Source organism: Cydia amplana, chromosome 9 (assembly GCF_948474715.1).
Source record: "Cydia amplana chromosome 9, ilCydAmpl1.1, whole genome shotgun sequence".
In the NCBI taxonomy this organism is placed as follows: domain Eukaryota; kingdom Metazoa; phylum Arthropoda; class Insecta; order Lepidoptera; family Tortricidae; genus Cydia; species Cydia amplana.
The window spans coordinates 16,780,892-16,799,232 of NC_086077.1; the positions used below are offsets into that span (position 1 = coordinate 16,780,892).

Sequence of the window (18,341 nt, forward strand, 5' to 3'; positions counted from 1 at the left end):
TTTTCAGCTGATACATATGATACTTATTTTTCACTACTGTAAGCATCTTAGCAATCCTTTTATCTTATCTTTGATATGATGTTTCTCAGATTAGTTTAAAATAAGAATTCAAATTCTTATTCTTATTTTTAAAACAATTTGTGAAACATCATAAAATATGTATATTTTTGAGCTCTTCATAAATATTTCTTGGCTGCTGTCTGATTTCCGGCTGTATGTCGATCTTGAAGCTCGAACGCACACTTTGCACGTCAAAATACATCACGATATAAGATAAATTATATAAAAATAATATGTATAATAGGTACATTGCGTTTCCTACATTTGTGATTTGTGAAGCGGCTCTTTCTAAACTAGGCTCCTTCATGGCACTTCTCCCCTACTTGGTGCATATACGTGTTTTATACAGAAACGTGATTACATTGTACGTATTGGACACGTGCATAAATAAGGCGGTTTACACAGACCAATATAGCAAATACAATCGTTTTGTATACAATTTCTACATGTTAATACTTCAACTATTTACACAGTCAATAAATACTTGTAAATTGTTAGTTAGGTTATGTATATTATGTTTCACTGCACACGCATTATTATAAATAAAAGTAGACAATAGACATGTGTATTGTGTATGTCCTTGTCTAAATTACGTTTACAGTACATAAGGTGCTACTTTCCCGAACTTGTGCGGGAAATAGCACTTTCCGTGCGTATGTCGAAAGTTTAAAGTGCCATATGTACTTTAAAATGTTGTACGATACACGTGCACTCTTCTCTGCACTTGTATCGTAAATAACTAAAGAACTTGTTGAACTGGAATTTATAATTCTGAATTTCTCGCTTTTTTCTACGGGTTAAATAGTTTTCCAAACTACATGTATATCTGACTTTTTTTGCAAGTGTTAGTGTACTATTCCGAAAGCGTAGATATATTGGATATTCTCAAAAATTCTGCATTTAAAACTTTGTTTGACAGGAAGTCAAAATTAATACGGTAAATTTTTGAAAGTTTTAGGTATACTTTCGCCCTAATTACGTCAAATTGTGGCATAGTTCATCATCCAAACTTCACGATAAGTTCGTCATACTACTGCGTACTTAGTTTGGTAGCGCGCGTAACTGTTGTGTACACATTACACAACATTTCTGTGAAATACGACCACAATAAAACATGCTATGTTTGCCCGCAACATAATTATCCTGCGAGGTGTATTGGGCCTATTCCGTGAAAGGGATATATCAATCGCGAATATCGCGAAAAACTCAAGTCAAAACTGACCTAACCATATCATTAAGTGATCAATTATAAAATGGCATTTCATGAAATTATCAAAATCCATGTTCTGGCTACAATATATCTTAGTGGCGTTATTCATAAACGGCTGCTACCTTAATCAGTTGATGATCGTCATTTGTCCCTATCTGTCGTTATGCCATAGAGAGGGACAAACGACGATCATCAGCTGATTAACTTAGCAGACGTTTATGAATAAGGCGTTAGGTGTATACAGTTTATTACACCGAAATTCCTAGGTCATATATGTACCTATATATGCATGCTATTTAACACTGCATGTGCCATGTGCACGTTACTGTAATGTATTATTTTACGCTTTTAATATGATTTATATACTATTTAGAGTTCTAAAGAACGCAGATGTAAAAACAAATGTATTCCATTTCATTTTCTACCTCAATCCAATATTTAGTTTTAACTTTTTTATTACAAATTACAAGCGCTTTTTTGAGAGAGCAGTTGTCTATAACATTTATAACTTTATTTTTATTGGTTTAATATATAAAAAAAATATTTGCCATGATCTGTATGTATTTGTTGTATGTTAATTATATGTTGCGTAGTATTTTATTTATTTACTGACGGGTAGCGGTCTTTCCCTGAAGAGAATATTTTGCGCGGAACGTTATTTTCGCATATCATTATGTAAATAAGCCTGTTTACTAAAAGTCTGTTCTTTTAACTTTAAAAGCCTTAACCAGGAAACGATATCTCGTTTCAACTAGTACAAACATGCAGTAATAATATACACACGTAATTAAGTAGGTCGATAATAATTTACTTATTCAATCTGTTAATTACTTAGCATTTTTCACATCCGTTGCGACAGAAAAAGAACTTTTATATCTGTTAATCTTCAAAAAATTCACGTTTGTACGGGACAACGGTGGATTTCGTGGAATGCTCCTCTAGTAAATGCTATGTTACGTAATGTACCTGTCGCAGTCGGATTGTATAATCCGCCGTATTACATTACGGCTAGCCGTTTTAGAAAACAGGGGCGTTTTGAAATGCGGCGGTTCGACGATTAGCCGGATTGAATGCGGCTGAATGAAAATCCGCCGGAATGTATTCGGCGCCATACGTTCTTCAAGACGGCTAGCCGTAATGTAATACAGCGAGTCATTAGCCGCCGCTTTGACAGTTTTTAGTTCCCATTTTTAACACTCGTGGCGCTGCCTGACATAACAACAACAAACTATGAAAAACGCTGGGGTGTCCATCAAATCTGGAGTTCGTCGGACTGTTTCTTTTCAAAAAACATTTCCTTTGCAACTTAACTAGACGGAGCCCTGCTTCGCGGGGCTCCTATTTCTGAGCGGTTTGCCCTTCGGGCATCTGAAGCTACCTAACGAACCTAACCTACCTAGCTATTGATTTAGTGAGACGTCCGTGAAAACATTACACTTTGGGGAAAAAAGCGTAGGTTAGGTTAGGTTCGTTAGGTAGCTTCAGATGCCCGAAGGGCAAACCGCCCAGAAATAGGAGCCCCGCTTGCGGGGCTCCGTCTATTTAAGTTGTGAAGGAAATGTTTTGGAAAAGAAACACATGTAGTGCGGTGGGACCATGGTAAAAATAAATTAAATTGCAAACATTGTCAATCTCCGGTTACGTAGGCGACCGAAACAATGGTCACTCTACAATATAAATAGTAGATACGATGCGGCTAAACGTAGGCCGCCTTATTGAAGAACGTATCGCAATGACAATCCGGCTAATCGTCGAACCGCCGCATTTCAAAACGCCCCTGTTTTGTAAAACGGCTAGCCGTAATGTAATACGGCGGATTATACAATCTGACTACGACATACCTACCAGAAATGTAAAAATGTCGATATTAAACTTTCGTGAGACATATTTTAAACTATTTAGACGACAACGGTTTCACTCACTTGAATTTTTAGTCGCTATTGGCGACATGTTACACGAGTTGCAGTCGCCGCCAGCACTCGAGCCTGAAGAAGGACCCCAGAAGCTTACCTAGCTTTTAGATTTAAGAAATAATGCGTGCTGGACCTCGGCAGATTGTGATGGACTTTTTGTATATACTAACGCCTTTTGTACTCACTTTCATGCAATAAAAAATTATGATTATGATTATGAATGGTCAAAACATGTCGCCAATAGCGACTAAAAATTTAAGTGAGTGAAACCGCGTTGTCGTCTAAACCTGTTAGTCCACCTAGTTATACTGCTAGTTATACGATATAACAAAATGAACAAATAAAATCCTAATAGTTATACTGAGCAGTATGACTAAACGGATTTGATTATTTTGGTTCGGGTACGTCCATTTAGTTATATTGTTAAATAAACTCAATTAATTTTTTTGGATATTTTACGTTTTCACACATTTTACTTCATTTAAAATAACAACGTCAAGTCAATCTATTGATACAGATATATATATCAAGATAGATAGATGTATAGATATATATTGAGTTTATTTAACAATATAACTAAATGGACGTACCCGAACCAAAATAATCAAATCCGTTTAGTCATACTGCTCAGTATAACTATTAGGATTTTATTTGTTCATTTTGTTATATCGTATAACTAGTAGTATAACTAGGTGGACTAACCCGTCTAAACATGTAATGTGGATAAATATACACTCGGCCCGGAGAGATCGCTACTTGCACTTGAGACATAAGTAGAGTTGTGAAATATTAGACAAGTGTAGTCGCACTAGTACTCGGAGGCTGCAGCTCTCATGTGTTGCAGCGGCTCAGCGCCGGCCGCGCGCTGCGGGATCTGCTGCCGAAGCACGCCAAGTCCAAGGTACCCGCGCACGCGCATGCCTATCGCCAAAGGGCTCTGATCTCAACGGCTGTGCCGAGGCGACTGTTTCATACTCTTTCATTCTAAACTTAAACCCAAACTTTTTGACCCGAAATCCGCGATCATGCTATTGGCTTTCCAGCTTAATTTTCAACCCGACACATGTTGAATCGAACGAAATCAACATAGGTACTTGATATTCATTTATTTATTTATTCAAGAAACAAACAGTCTTATATATAACACTGGAAATTTTCTTAAAACTAGACTTACAGTTTCCTTAATGAAAACGACATATATATGTGTTGATATGACATTTACATTGTAAATGTCTAAAGATACAAAATGTTCGCTCTCGCCGAGTTGCCAACTTGCCACACATTGCCGTGTTTGCGCTGGCAAGGCACCTGAAGCAAGGCACGCGGTGTGTTTCTAGTCCAGCGCCTCGCGTTAGGGCGCACACACGCTATTGAAGCTCGATGGAGAATAAATTGCAAATAGCGTCTGGCAAATATTAATTACTAGGTACCTAAATTCTATTTTTAGGGTTCCGTACCCAAAGGGTAAAAACGGGACCCTATTATACTAAGACTCCGCTGTCCGTCCGTGCGTCCGTCTGTCACCAGGCTGTATCTCACGAACCGTGATAGCTAGACAGTTGAAATTTTCACAGATGATGTATTTCTGTTGCCGCTATAACAACAAATACTAAAAACAGAATAAAATAAAGATTTAAGTGGGGCTCCCATACAACAAACGTGATTTTTGACCGAAGTTAAGCAACGTCGGGCGGGGTCAGTACTTGGATGGGTGACCGTTTTTTTGCTTGTTTTGCTCTATTTTTTGTTGATGGTGCGGAACCCTCCGTGCGCGAGTCCGACTCGCACTTGTTTTTATTCGGTAGACTAAAATGACATTTCATATTATGGAATGTTATTTTATGTTCATATTTTGAAATGTAATTTTAGTCTACCGAATAAAAAAATAGACTTTAATACACGCGCGTAAATAAACATGGAAAATTTGAAAAACTTCGCACATTTGTTACTTATTTACTGACAAATTAATTTCCTACACTCTATGTAGATAGCCTGTCGCCTTTCATCCTATACATTGACATTATCTCTGTTTATTTTATGTTTAACATTTGTTTAAAACACTAGATAAAATGTAATGTCTTATTATTTGTATGTTACCTAATATTACCATCAAGGTTATTTTAACCATATAAGTACCTATACATTTGCGTTATACACTAATAATATTAAATATGGTTTGCAATGTAACCAGTTTTAACCGGATAAACTTATACAAATAGTTAGTCAATTTGTTACATACTCAGATTGTTCAAAATAAATACATTTGAGGTTTGTTGTTAACTTCATTCAGTCTGACGTTGAATAATTATTTATACATGTTTTCTCTTTATTAGTTTGTAGAGGTTTTTTTTTGCCAATTTCAATGCCACTCTCATATTCGCTCTCTAATAACAAATTAAACTCTAGTCCCTTTCTTCCGTTCTTCTTACCTGAATTATATTCTGAACTAAACTTGGAACCCCAGAGTTTGATGCTGCTGAAACTATGATCTCAATTAAGAATAGTCTCAATTAAGAACAGGAGGGTTTTATTTTATTCTAACATTAACAAAAAGAGTTGTTTACACTCGTAGAAAAAATGCTTTTTTATAAACAAAACATAAATTCCAATTGTGATCACCCTTGACTAAGTTCTGTAAACATAAAACAATTTCAAAATATTTCAAGCGTAATAATTTGCATGATCGTGTAATAATTGAAAATTAACTAGTGTGTCGTATAGTAATAGGCGTGTGAATATTAGTTTATTGTGCAGTACTTTTTATACAAATTATCTCAATCATATCTTCAACAATAACAGTGTCAGTAGGATTTTATGTTATCATATTATTTAGTTGTTCCATAATGGAAGGCACCACTTACTTACAGTGCCAAAAAAAACCGTAGATGCCTTTCCGAAATTATCACTGATACCGTTACACACACATTGGACAAGATACATAACAATCACATTGATTGTAAAAACATGGAGGTATTAAATAGCATTAGTTTCACGTTGTGACAACATGGTTATGATTTTTACTGCATTGTTATCTAATTAAAAATAGCTAATTATGTACATAATAAATATTAAAGTGTAGATAGGTGATTGTGTACAGCGAGTTTCTGAGATTTTATGAGCTCTTTAGGTTCTATAGTCATATAGGCTTTCTAGCGCTTATATGTGACTATGGGGTGTATTGTTTTCCTAGTATTTTACCATTATTTGCAAGATATTAGTTATTCGATAACGAAACCATTGATATATACTGCTGCGAGTTAAACTGATTTATTAAGGAGCCCGCCGTTCTCTCAGTGGATATCCAGCCAGAGGCTAATAAAGTTGACATTTTGATTTAGGGAGATAATCGACATGACAAAAATTTTAGTGATATAATATAAATTTAGCCTTTTGGACGCCAATGACCGATATATCGGCACCGTAGGTTCAACGCCAGACCGATTAATCGATCACAGACCACAGAGCAACATAGACCTACGTGCATATGCATAAAGTTCAATTTCAGTTTTAACACTTCGGTGACATGGCGTCAGCGTGACAGCTTTTGTGTTTGACACGGCGTCGAAAAGGTTAATGTCGTCGCTGTGTTAAGAGATTTTACATGCACCGATATAAAAATATTGATAGTATAAGCGTGAAAGTTAGAAAATATTTCCATATTTTGACAGAATAGTTCAATTCAAACCTTGTCTTCACTCGTATAAACAAAAGACGCCAGTAATGTTGTTTGCTAATTTCTAAGAGATAAACTTGAAATTATGCAAAGGATTTCCCCGGTAGCAATATTGAGAAACCTTATCAAGAGCATAAAGATAGAGCGGTTTACAGCCCCGTATTACGCGACTACCTATCTCACGCTATTGTAAATTAATGCACTGCGTGTTTGCTAAAGATTTCTTTGCTTTTTTGAAAGTTTTGTGACCTTTAGTTTACCCTATAGATTTAGATAATACATAGTAGGTACTTATAAAATATCATAAAGATGTAAAATATAGATCTCGCTGTTAATATTGCATTTATGTCAAATTCTAGGCCGCTAAGTACGCAACGACGACGGTACAATAGCATCAATGTTTATATGTTAGACGAGCAATGTACGGTGAATTGTCAATGTCAGGTGACAATTGTCAGACAGTGGAATATAAGGGAACCAGTGCATTCTATAACTCTTTCCGCACAGACTCTACATTCTCGATTTTCACTAAGTATCACCATTATGTATTTTGATAGTTGGTGATAATGATAACAATAGGTATTATCACAGTCAGAACATTTGTGAAGAGACCAAAAATATGAACAGGTATCAAACTATTTCCGACATAGACACCGAAATTGTAATTACGTGACGCTATTTTATATTCTGTGTGATAACGCTAAAACATCAATATTTAACATTTAATAACTTAGCTTCAAATTCAACGGAATATTTCCATCAAGTCAATATTCAGAGAGGAAAATGGAGACTACTTTTGTATGGAACGGTCGTCCACTATCCTCTAAATAACTTTAGACACAGATATAACATATCCATACGTGTTACGTCTCCGACATTGTCATTCTGGTAGAGTGCTTCAAAATACGAATTCTCAACGCCACTTGCACCATCCCACTAACCCGGGGTTAACTTGTAAAACCGTTTACCCAGTGTCAAATTGTACTGGTAACCGCGGTAACTCCAGGTTTAAGCGGTTAACCCCAGGTTAATGGGATGGTACAAGTGGCCCTCAGACGAATAAACCTTGAAATGTATAGTTTGGCAAGTCATTTTCTTCAGTAAAAAAAGGCGGCAAATTTGAAAAATCTAGCCGCAAAGGGTCGGTCTACCATAAAATATGAATTACGCGCCTTTTTCTACTGACAAAATAGGTTTGCCAGACTATAAATGGGGAACCCTTGTTCCCCGCCCGTTCTGTCGTGACGCCCCGCCGCAGGTGTTCGACGACGTGTCCGTGGAGCTGGCCATGGCGCTCCTGCAACTGCTGGCTGGAGCGCCCGGTGAAGAACTGCTGTTTAGGGCTGTGGCAGCGTTGGCCCGTCTCGCACACCACTCGTCGGAAGTCGGACAGCTGGTCGCCATGGTTGGTCCGCCGCCCGATAACTACAGGTAATTCGCTAGGTGCACGACTGGTGCTGCCCTCATTTTGGCGGACTTTCTACGTTAAATCTTATGGAGTAAAATTAAGCGGCTGCCGCTAGTACTAATGGCGGACATTCCATAAGATTACCTGTGTTTGTGACGATCAGCGCCACTTCCCCCTCCACCGACTTCGCACCTTGCCAATAGGCTAAATAACAAATTTTCATTTATGGTATCAATCAATCAGGTTTGTTTTAAGGATCAAATGTCTACGAGGGGTGTTCAAAATATTCTCGGTATGAGAATGAAAACAAACAAGTACGAAAAGTTTGATATTTTTATTTTTCAATATACTCCCCCCCTATGTTCATACACTTAAAAGATCGATCAATTATTTTTTTTAATCCTGCATAAAAATATTTTTTATCTTTGGTGTAAAAATGCTCCTCCACTGCCGCCTTCAATGCTTCATCATCGGAAAATTTATTTCCACGCAGATCCTTTTTAAGATTGGGGAACAAAAAGAAGTCGCTGGGGGCTAAGTCCGGACTATACGGTGGGTGAGTAACAGTTTCAAACCCACATTCAACAATAGCTGCCTTGGCAATATGAGCAGTATGGACGGGGGCGTTGTCATGCAGAAGCATAACACCTTTGGTTAACTTTCCTCGCCTCTTTTCTTTGATTGCATCCTTTAATTGACGTAGAATGTTAGCGTAGTACTGTCCTGTGATATTTACACCTTTTTCTTTATAATCGATCAGTAATACTCCTTCACAATCCCAAAATATCGTGGCCATGACCTTGCCAGCTGAAGGGATGACCTTGAACTTCTTGGGATGAGCTGAACCCTTAATGTGCCACTGCATGGACTCTTGTTTACTCTCTGGGTCATAATGATGAACCCAGGTTTCATCTCCAGTAACTATTCTTTGCAGCACCTCATCAGGATTTTCACCGCACAGGTCAATAAAATCGGAACAACAAGCTACACGCATGTCTTTTTGAAGCCGAGTCAGCATTCGCGGAACCCATCTTGCACTTACTTTTGACATATTAAGATGGTCATGTATAATATCATGTACGGTACCAATAGAGAGATTGGTTACTTGTGCTATAGATTTTACCTTCACTCGACCATCTTCCAATATAAGTTTTTCCACTTTATCAATATTTTCTTGTGAAGTAGCTACTACAGGCCGGCCAGGTCTAGGGTCGTCTTCAACACTCTCCCTTCCACGTTTAAACTCGCTTGACCACTTTTGAATGGTAGATAAAGAAGGAGCAGACTCACGGTAAACACAATCCATTTCCTCTTTTATGGTTTTTTGATTTTTACCCTGTTTTGTCAAGAATTTTATCACGCATCGATGTTCTAATTTAGTTAACATTGTCAATTCCCACATGATGTTCATGTTTGTTCAGCAATTGCAGAAAAACAAAAGAACATCTCGGTTCGAATTATACTTTTTTTAAATGTCAATGAATAAACCTTAGCGGCCAGTAACGAAAGAAATTTTAGAAGAGGTTGTAAGATATCAATACCGAGAATATTTTGAACGCCCCTCGTATATGGGACCCATTGCGTTACAGCAATACAAAAGTCAGAAATGATAGTCAAAGTCCGACAGTCGTACTTCACTCGCGAAACGCCCCTAACAAATCGCTATGTGAACGTGACGTCAAGGTCACTAAGATCGCATCTTGAAGTATTGAACAAAACAAGAAAATTGCATTTTTGTCGGTGAAATATTTCGTTTATGTATATAGATGCGATACAATCTTTTTTTTGGATAAAATGTGTGGAATCGAATGGTATCCTTACTTATTTCGTTTTTGAAAGTTAAAAAAAAACTTACATTTCGAAACTTTCAGGTGCTGTATTTTTGTATTATTTCCATATATTTTTTTTAATCCACAATATTGTGATAAATTGCTCATTTGCTATCTATTTTATTAGATTTCGTTATAAAATTCAACATGTGTATGATCCCTATTATATGATGGTGTAACTAGTAGCCAGAGCGCCCGGTAAAGAACTACTGTTCACGAAAATGGCATTGCCGCAGACGTTTCTGCTTGGTAAAAAAATATTTGGTGGTCCGTAATTTTATAAAAAGACCCGTTATTGACTGTTAGGTATAAATATGGGTCAAATGGTTCCCAAAAGGTTAAGAACCACTGTTCTAAAGCAAAATTTAAGTCATCAGCACAATTCTAATCCATCTATTATTGTCAACAGAGGCATGAGTCCGCGCTGCGACGAGAAGATAGACCTCATCATGCAAAAAGTGAAGTAAACCTAGACTAGACCTTATCACCATAGCATAGAGTATATTTCACCAACGCATTTTATCGCGGTTCCATACCTTGTTTATTGGTACTTTGAAATTTATTTGCATTAGCGTGGGCCGGCCTTATTTATCATTGTTATTAATTTATTGAAATACATATTTGTTTATGTAGTATTTGCAATTTTAAATGCATTTGTTCTTTGGCCGGCGCTGCGAGGTTAGATTTTGGTTATTGTAAATAATGTTAGATATCGGTAAGGGAATTTTAGTGTAAGTACCTGATTTAATGAGATGTATTGTATTGTTACTAATAAAGATATTACGGTTATCGGCGGATGCTGACTGACATTATATTTATGAACTGAATATTTGTGTATCATTTATGATTTAATAATACCTATTGTACCTTTTCATACTATCGTTTAAGAATTAAGACATACCTAGCTTGTCCCATAAAGAGCCGGCCATAGTTACAGGTGGGCGCGTTTTCTGCATATCGAGACACCTTAAGGATTAAACTAATTATACAAATGTAGAACTACCTACTCATTTGTTAATTTGCTTATTAAATTGAAATTGTCACGCTTAAAATATTTGACGTAATATTCATTTGTATTTTAACAAGCTTTTTATTAGGTCGACCTGTATGTAACTATGTAATGGAATCTAAGGTAGCTAATTTAACCATCTTCCAAGGATCGTAGCGTCATGAAAATTGGCAGCTGTATGTAGTTCTGATGACAATACAATAATATGGTACTGTCGAACTGATCTGATGATGGAGACAGGAGGTGGCCATAGGAACTCTGCGATGAAACAACGCAACCTAATTGTGTTAGGGGTTTTTAGAATTGTCTCGATGAGTATTAGTGTGAGAGTCAGGATGGCGGGTGTATGTAAATAAAAATAAACAAAAAGCATACCATATTTTAGTACCTAATTTGTACTATTTGGTACCTCATATAAAAAAATTTGTACCTCACGGTATTTAAAGTTATTACCAAAAAACGTTACACCCGCCAACCTGACAGTCAGAATGGCGGGTGTATTTTATTACGCTATGATCCCGCGATGATTGATAAATTCTATAAAAGCCAAATTTTAGTACCTTTTTAGTACTTTAATATTCAATTATAAATTGAGCAAATTTATTTGTGGTTTCCGAGTTTTACTCATTTTACACTTTGCGTTGCTATTACAAAATTTCAGGCGCTTTAATTTTTCACCGTATCGATATCGTTTTTGAGAAAAAACGCTACGCTACAACTATTTTTATTACGCCAAGATTTAGTACCTTTCATGATTAATCTGTTACCCTTTCACGGTTAATCTGTTAGGTTCAATTAACTATGAAAATTACGTCTTACAAATGGCCAGGCGCCATGTCAAAGGATTCTTCCTAAGAAGAAATTCCGCTCTTCATTGTGCATGTAATTGTGTACCTATAATACCTACTCTTAAGTACATGGTGATTAATCAAATAAGATGGAGATCGAGGGGAGGCCTTTGCCCAGTAGTGGGACACTGTATAGGCTTATAATAATAAAAATAATAATTCATGTTACACATACAACCTTCCTCCGGACACTTTTCTGCTAACTTGCTGCTAATAGGGGCAGTAGTTTTCTCCGTCCCTTTCAGCAGAAAGTTTCCCGAAAATGGATAGATGTAATTATTCCAATAAGAATGCCTAAAGTACACGTGATCGTTTTGTTAAGGCTCGTTATAATATTTATAATAATATACAATAACTATTACACATATAATTATTAATGAAAAACTTAATAACACTTAAAAAATAAAAACTTATAAATAAAAAATTTGGCCTAGGTCGTGGTCGCTCGGTAGGGTACAATGTGCAATTGTTTTACAAGGGGAAAAGTTGTTGTTTATATCCTCGTGCTAATATTGATACACGAGTAAGTGAAAGTTCCAAAAAAAAGGACAGGAATCTTGAAAGTTGCGAGGGTTTCAACTTCAGAGCATGAGGCTTAGAAAAAAACCTTTGCTACCAAATTAAACATTTCTTTCCACACCAACGCGAGGAAAATACTTAAACCATTAGAAATCAAATCAAATAAACGAATGCTGTAATTATTTATTATTAACAATCACTTAATAAATGTACCTAGCTTTTGTTCACTAAGTATACATTCTCTATACATTCATTAAATTAACACAAATAGGCACGTCACGCTCAGCGTTTTGGCACTTTTATATGCAATTTTGATTATGGTCAGTCAGGATAATCCGAGCGAATCATATTGATCATATGACTAGTCGATAGAGTCTGTGCAGAAGAGTCGTGGAATGTAAGGGAGCCCATACATTTCACGACTCTTCTCTTTCCGCACAGACTCTATCTAATACCTTTAAACGAGCAATTCTTGTTTATTTATTTATTTATATATATATATATCAGGGGTTTCGGGGATCTCGGAAACGGCTCTAACGATTTCGATGAAATTTGCTATACGGGGATTTTCGGGGGCGAAAAATCGATCTAGCTAGATCTTATCTCTGGGAAAACGCTCGTTTTCGAGTTTTTATATGTGTCACCAGATATTTAATCACCCAGATATTTAATCTTTACAAGAAATAATAATTTTCACACTCGACTTCAAATAACGGGGTATTTTTTTTACATCATTTCATAATAAAAACAAAGGTGTGTTACTAGTAGATTGTTAACCAAGGGATGAAAGGCCCTCATCAGCCCTATAAGCGACTTACTTACCCACACAATGACGCATGTACAGACGTGTCGTGCACACATATAATATAAACGCAAATGATTTTTGATGTAGGTATGGCGTGTTCCAGTGGTATCTACTCAGTAGGTACCACCAAACCGAGTTGGTAGTAACTATTGGGAATTATTTTTCCCAGTAGTTACCAGCGGTAACGACTTGGTGGTAACTAGTGGGAATAACTCGTTTTCGGGGTTGGTCCTATCAGTAAAAGTTGCTCAGTATAATCCCAAAACCTCCCTGGCAACGGGAATGCACTTATTTTTAGGCCAACATGTATACCTAGCTAGTGACCTAGTGTGAATCATTAATTAAAGTTGACGAAGAAGAAAGTTTGTCAAGGAAATTTGAATGTGAATTTGGTCTGCGCTTGCCCGATAGAGAGTGGGAGAACGTTCCAACATCAGCTCTAGTAGCACGGTCGCATTTTTATCATTTATCACCATGCCTGTCACGTTCTAACAAGTATGTAAGTGCGAAAGTGACGGGCTTAGTGATAGTGGATAAAAAATGGAACCGTGCTGAGCCCGCTGCCCTAGTAGCACGGTCGCATTTTTATCGTTTATCACCATGCCTGTCACGTTCTAACAAGTATGTAAGTGCGAAAGTGATGGGCATAGTGATAGTCGATAAAAATGGAACCGTGCTGAGCCCGCTGATAGCCTATGCCTGTACATGTACCTACATACTATGCCTTAAAACAGTTTTTTGAAAAGATTTCACTATATTCGGACTACATTAGTCGAGTGGCGAGTATTTTAGTTGACTAAAATCGGTCAACTGACCAAAAATCGTTCGCACTACAGATGAACGAGTTACAAGTAGGGCTTCCAATACCGGTATCCCGGTATTTCGGGATCCCGGGATCCCGTCGTTTTAAACACATTTTTCAATACCGGTATTTTTAAAGGCAATACCGGGATCCCGGTATTTAAAAAAATGAGGGAAATGCGCAGTATAAACCCTTTAAATCCATTATATTCGGCTGTATCAAAGCTTACTAAAGGTCAGATGCATCTAGAGTTAGACCAAGAAAAGTCTGCAACGATATTGTTAGCACGCGCAGTGCAAGTGTTATATTAAACGTCAAACTTCTATGAAATTATGACGTACACAAATAATACTTGCACTGCGTACTGCGTATGCTATCAAAATCGTTGCAGACTTTACTTGGTCTAACTCTGGTCTCTAGCCCGCATTTTATTATTGAAACAAGATCGTTGCCTAATGCGTCAGATAAATATTTGGTGGTTGATGGTGGATGAATCCTGAAGTTATGTGAGTGATGAATATGTACATGAATATGAATATGATGAATTGATGATAGTGACATTAACATTAACATAATTAGTTCTTGTAATTTTATCAAAAAATAAAACAAAAGAGCAGGGATAACTGTAATAATGGCAAACCAATTTTGACGGAAATTGGTGAGGTGAAGTTTGGGTAAAGTCAACAAATTGGATAAAATTATTGCCAACCTGGAGTGTGAAATAAAATTATTGCAGATGGCGGCATTGATTGTTAATTGTTGTAATAGCTTTTAGGACATATCTGGTATTCCAGTGAGCCTTTCTAATTCCCCTTTTTAATAAAACTATATATTTTTAAGCGATTCATATCCAATACCGGGATCCCGGGATCCCGGTATTGATGAAGACAGTTTCGGTATTAATACCGGTATTGTGAGAAGTCCGGTATTTGGAAGCCCTAGTTACAAGTGAGTAGAGACTACGTTAATTTAGTCAAGTAGCGAGTATTTTAGTTACTAAACGTGTCTGAACACCAAAAATGTAGTCCAGGAGACTAGTAAGAGTTAGTGGGCTTTGATCTCGGACTGTCTAGAACACAAAATGACTAGTGTAATATTTTGTCTATATCTCTTTTAGTCTACATCGCAAACGGTCTAGAACACAAAATGACCACATATAGGTAGGTTACGTTAGTTAGGTATCTTCAAATGGCCGAAGGCCAAACCGCACAGAAATAGGAGCCCCGCGGCAGCGGGGCTCCGTCGACATCGCTAACGTAAAGATAAACCGACGAAATGTAGGTAAATAAAGGTCTAAATAATTGTAGTCATTTTGTGTTCTAGACCGTTTGCGATGTAGACTAAAAGGGATATAGGCAAAATATTACACTTGTCATTTTGTGTTCTAGCTAGACAGTCCGAGACCAACCCGAATAATTCGCCGACTACTCGACTAAATTACTAATTATTATATACGACTAATTTTTAACAAGCAGAAACGTCTGCGATCCATGCTATTAAGCTTAGAATACATTTAAAAGTGGAAAAATTACTGTCTTACGCTCTTACGGTAGATATCGCTCGGGTCCCCTTGACCCATATGGTGGAAAGATTTGCTGGCTATGGATGAGGTCTTGGTGGCTCAGATGGCAGAGCGCTGGAGTATCGATCCATAGGCCGTGAGTTAAAGGAGATTCACGGTTCGTGCGCGGTTATAAGTTTCAATTTTGCTTGCAGGCAGCGATATAGGTGTAATTTTATACCTAAATCTGACTTTTGTGAAGGAGTGAATTTTCTGTACGGTAGTACTATTAGTTATTCTGTGATAGTAGGATGGTTTTAAAATGTCCGAATCTACTATATACTTATAATAGAGAGATTCGCGGCGATGAATCGCATTGTTATCCTTTGTTAAACCCAACCGCTAATTACGCGTGCAAAATGAAACAAATAACAACCAATGTGACGTTCCACGGCAAAAGGTACCTTATGGCAGTTGGCGCTTACGTCGCATAGCGCCGCAATAATAATAGCGCGCGGCGGCGGAGCGGCGCTTATAATAGCGTAAGCGCCAACGGCCATAAGGTACCTTTACCCGTGGGACGTCACAAATGATTCCACACAGATAACATCCTTACTGTTTTAAGAATAAAGTTGAAATTACATTAGCAGATACTCGACATAGAACCTTTTGGACATGAAAATACCACCGGGTGTGGTATTTTGTTAGTTATACATAACTATCGTCTTGGTTATAGTTTCTTAACTTATGTATAAGTTATGTATAAGTTAAGAAACTACGAGATCCCACAAAGAAGTATATATGTACATCACACTATTCACACTAATATACCGACAAACAGACATAATTTGCGGGTTTTATTTGATTAATCACCATGTACTTAAGAGTGGGTTAGTAGACTTAGTAGTAGGTTAACATCAATAAATTGCTCTGATAATTAGATTAAGATAATATGTACCTATGTAATACCTAATTACTAAGTGCTTGTTGCTAGGCCTACATGAATAAAGTATATTTTGAAATTGAAAAAATTGTTAATAGGTATTAGGTACACAATTACATGCACAATGAAGAGCGGAATTTCTTTTTAGGAAGAATCCTTTGACATGGCGCCTGGCCATTTGTAAGACGTAATTTTCATAGTTCATTGATCCTAACAGATTAACCGTGAAAGGGTAACAGATTAAACATGAAAGGTACTAAATCCTGGCGTAATCAAAATAGTTCTAGCGTAGCGTTTTTTCTTAAAAACGATATCGATACGGTGAAAAATTAAAGCGCCTGAAATTTTTTAATAGCAATGCAAAGTGTAAAATGTGTAAAACTCGGAACCCACAAATAAAATGGCTCAATTTATAATTGAATATTAAAGTACTAAAAAGGTACTAAAATTTGGCTTTTATAGAATTTATCAATAATCGCGGGATCATAGCGTAATAAAATACACCCGCCATTCTGACTGTCAGGTTGGCGGGTGTAACGTTTTTTGGTAATAACTTTAAATACCGTGAGGTACTAATTTTTTTATATGAGGTACCAAATAGTACAAATTAGGTACTAAAATATGGTATGCTTTTTGTTTACTTTTGTTTACATACACCCGCCATTCTGACTCTCACGTATTAGTTGTCTGTCGTAAGAAAAGTACAGTCAGCGATAAAAGCTTGTACCAAAAATTAAATTTTTGCCAAAAACTTATTTCATACTAAACTGAACTGTCACCACATACATGAAAATAAAAGCGCCCTCTTGATCATATATTTCTGATCGGGCTTTAGCTACCCTCACTTAAGTATAAGGTATTACGGGGTAAAACCAGACTATTGTTCGATTTTAACCGCGTACTCCTGGCTAAAGATAAAGATAAGATAAAAGATAGTTTATTCAAGTAGGCATAATTACAATGCGCTTATGAACGTCAAATAAAGCTAGGTAGACCGGCTATGCTATGGTTATGTTAACAATACTACATAATTATTTGTAAGGTAGATAACTAGCTTTCTATTACTGACATGGGCGTACATAGAACCCTAGTTCTACCCAATTTTCAGACGGTTGCGCCATTTTGTTTGACTGATAAATGAAAAGAAAAAAACAAGGTTAGCTCCGGCTTGTCAACGACATTACGCACATATTTGGAGAAATTTGATTAGGTGCATACACAAGTCACGGAAACACGAGAGCAATCTCCTCAATCATTCTCTTATCATTTACAGCCTTTGTTTAGGGTACGGTAGGCCAAGGAAAATCCATCTAGTTAGAGTCTAACAACGCCATAGACTGATAATAGGTACATACGTACACGGCTAATACCCCTGACAGACATGCTTGTAACCAAAATACTGCATATTTTCGTAGTCGACATCTAGCGTTAAGTAGCGGATTTATCAATAGGTACCGCTACTTAACACTAGATGTCACGAGTGTCGAGACAAACCAAGACAAGTTAGGTAAGTATTAATAATATATGCGAAAGGAGTTGAAAATAGAGTTCCGACAACAGAGATAGAGCTAGGGGGTCCTATCCATGAGTTTTCATTTAGGTACCCCGTTCAGGTAATAAAATACCTACCCATGTCTTCAGAAGATATAACCGTTTTTTACAACAGCTACCTGATTAAATCATTGCGACGATTACGTACTTAGATGCGAGAAATACTGAATTGTTATATTGATATTTGGTAGGTACTCTAAACATATTAGGCTAAGAATACGTTACCAGCTCTGGGGTGACGGATATGTCCAAAAACATTGTTTTTAAGTG

At 36.8% G+C, this 18,341-nt stretch overlaps 1 protein-coding gene across 1 annotated transcript in view; it reads left to right on the plus strand.

Annotated features, from left to right (window-relative positions):
* LOC134651266 (uncharacterized) overlaps positions 1–10,920 on the plus strand; it is a 62,994-nt gene extending 52,074 nt beyond the window's left edge. The window contains exons 12-13 of the mRNA XM_063506333.1: positions 8,115–8,287; positions 10,503–10,920. Of these exons, the coding sequence (XP_063362403.1) occupies positions 8,115–8,287; positions 10,503–10,560 (231 nt within the window). The 3' untranslated portion in view covers positions 10,561–10,920. The remainder of the gene's footprint in view (positions 1–8,114; positions 8,288–10,502) is intronic.
* Positions 10,921–18,341: the final 7,421 nt, after the last annotated feature.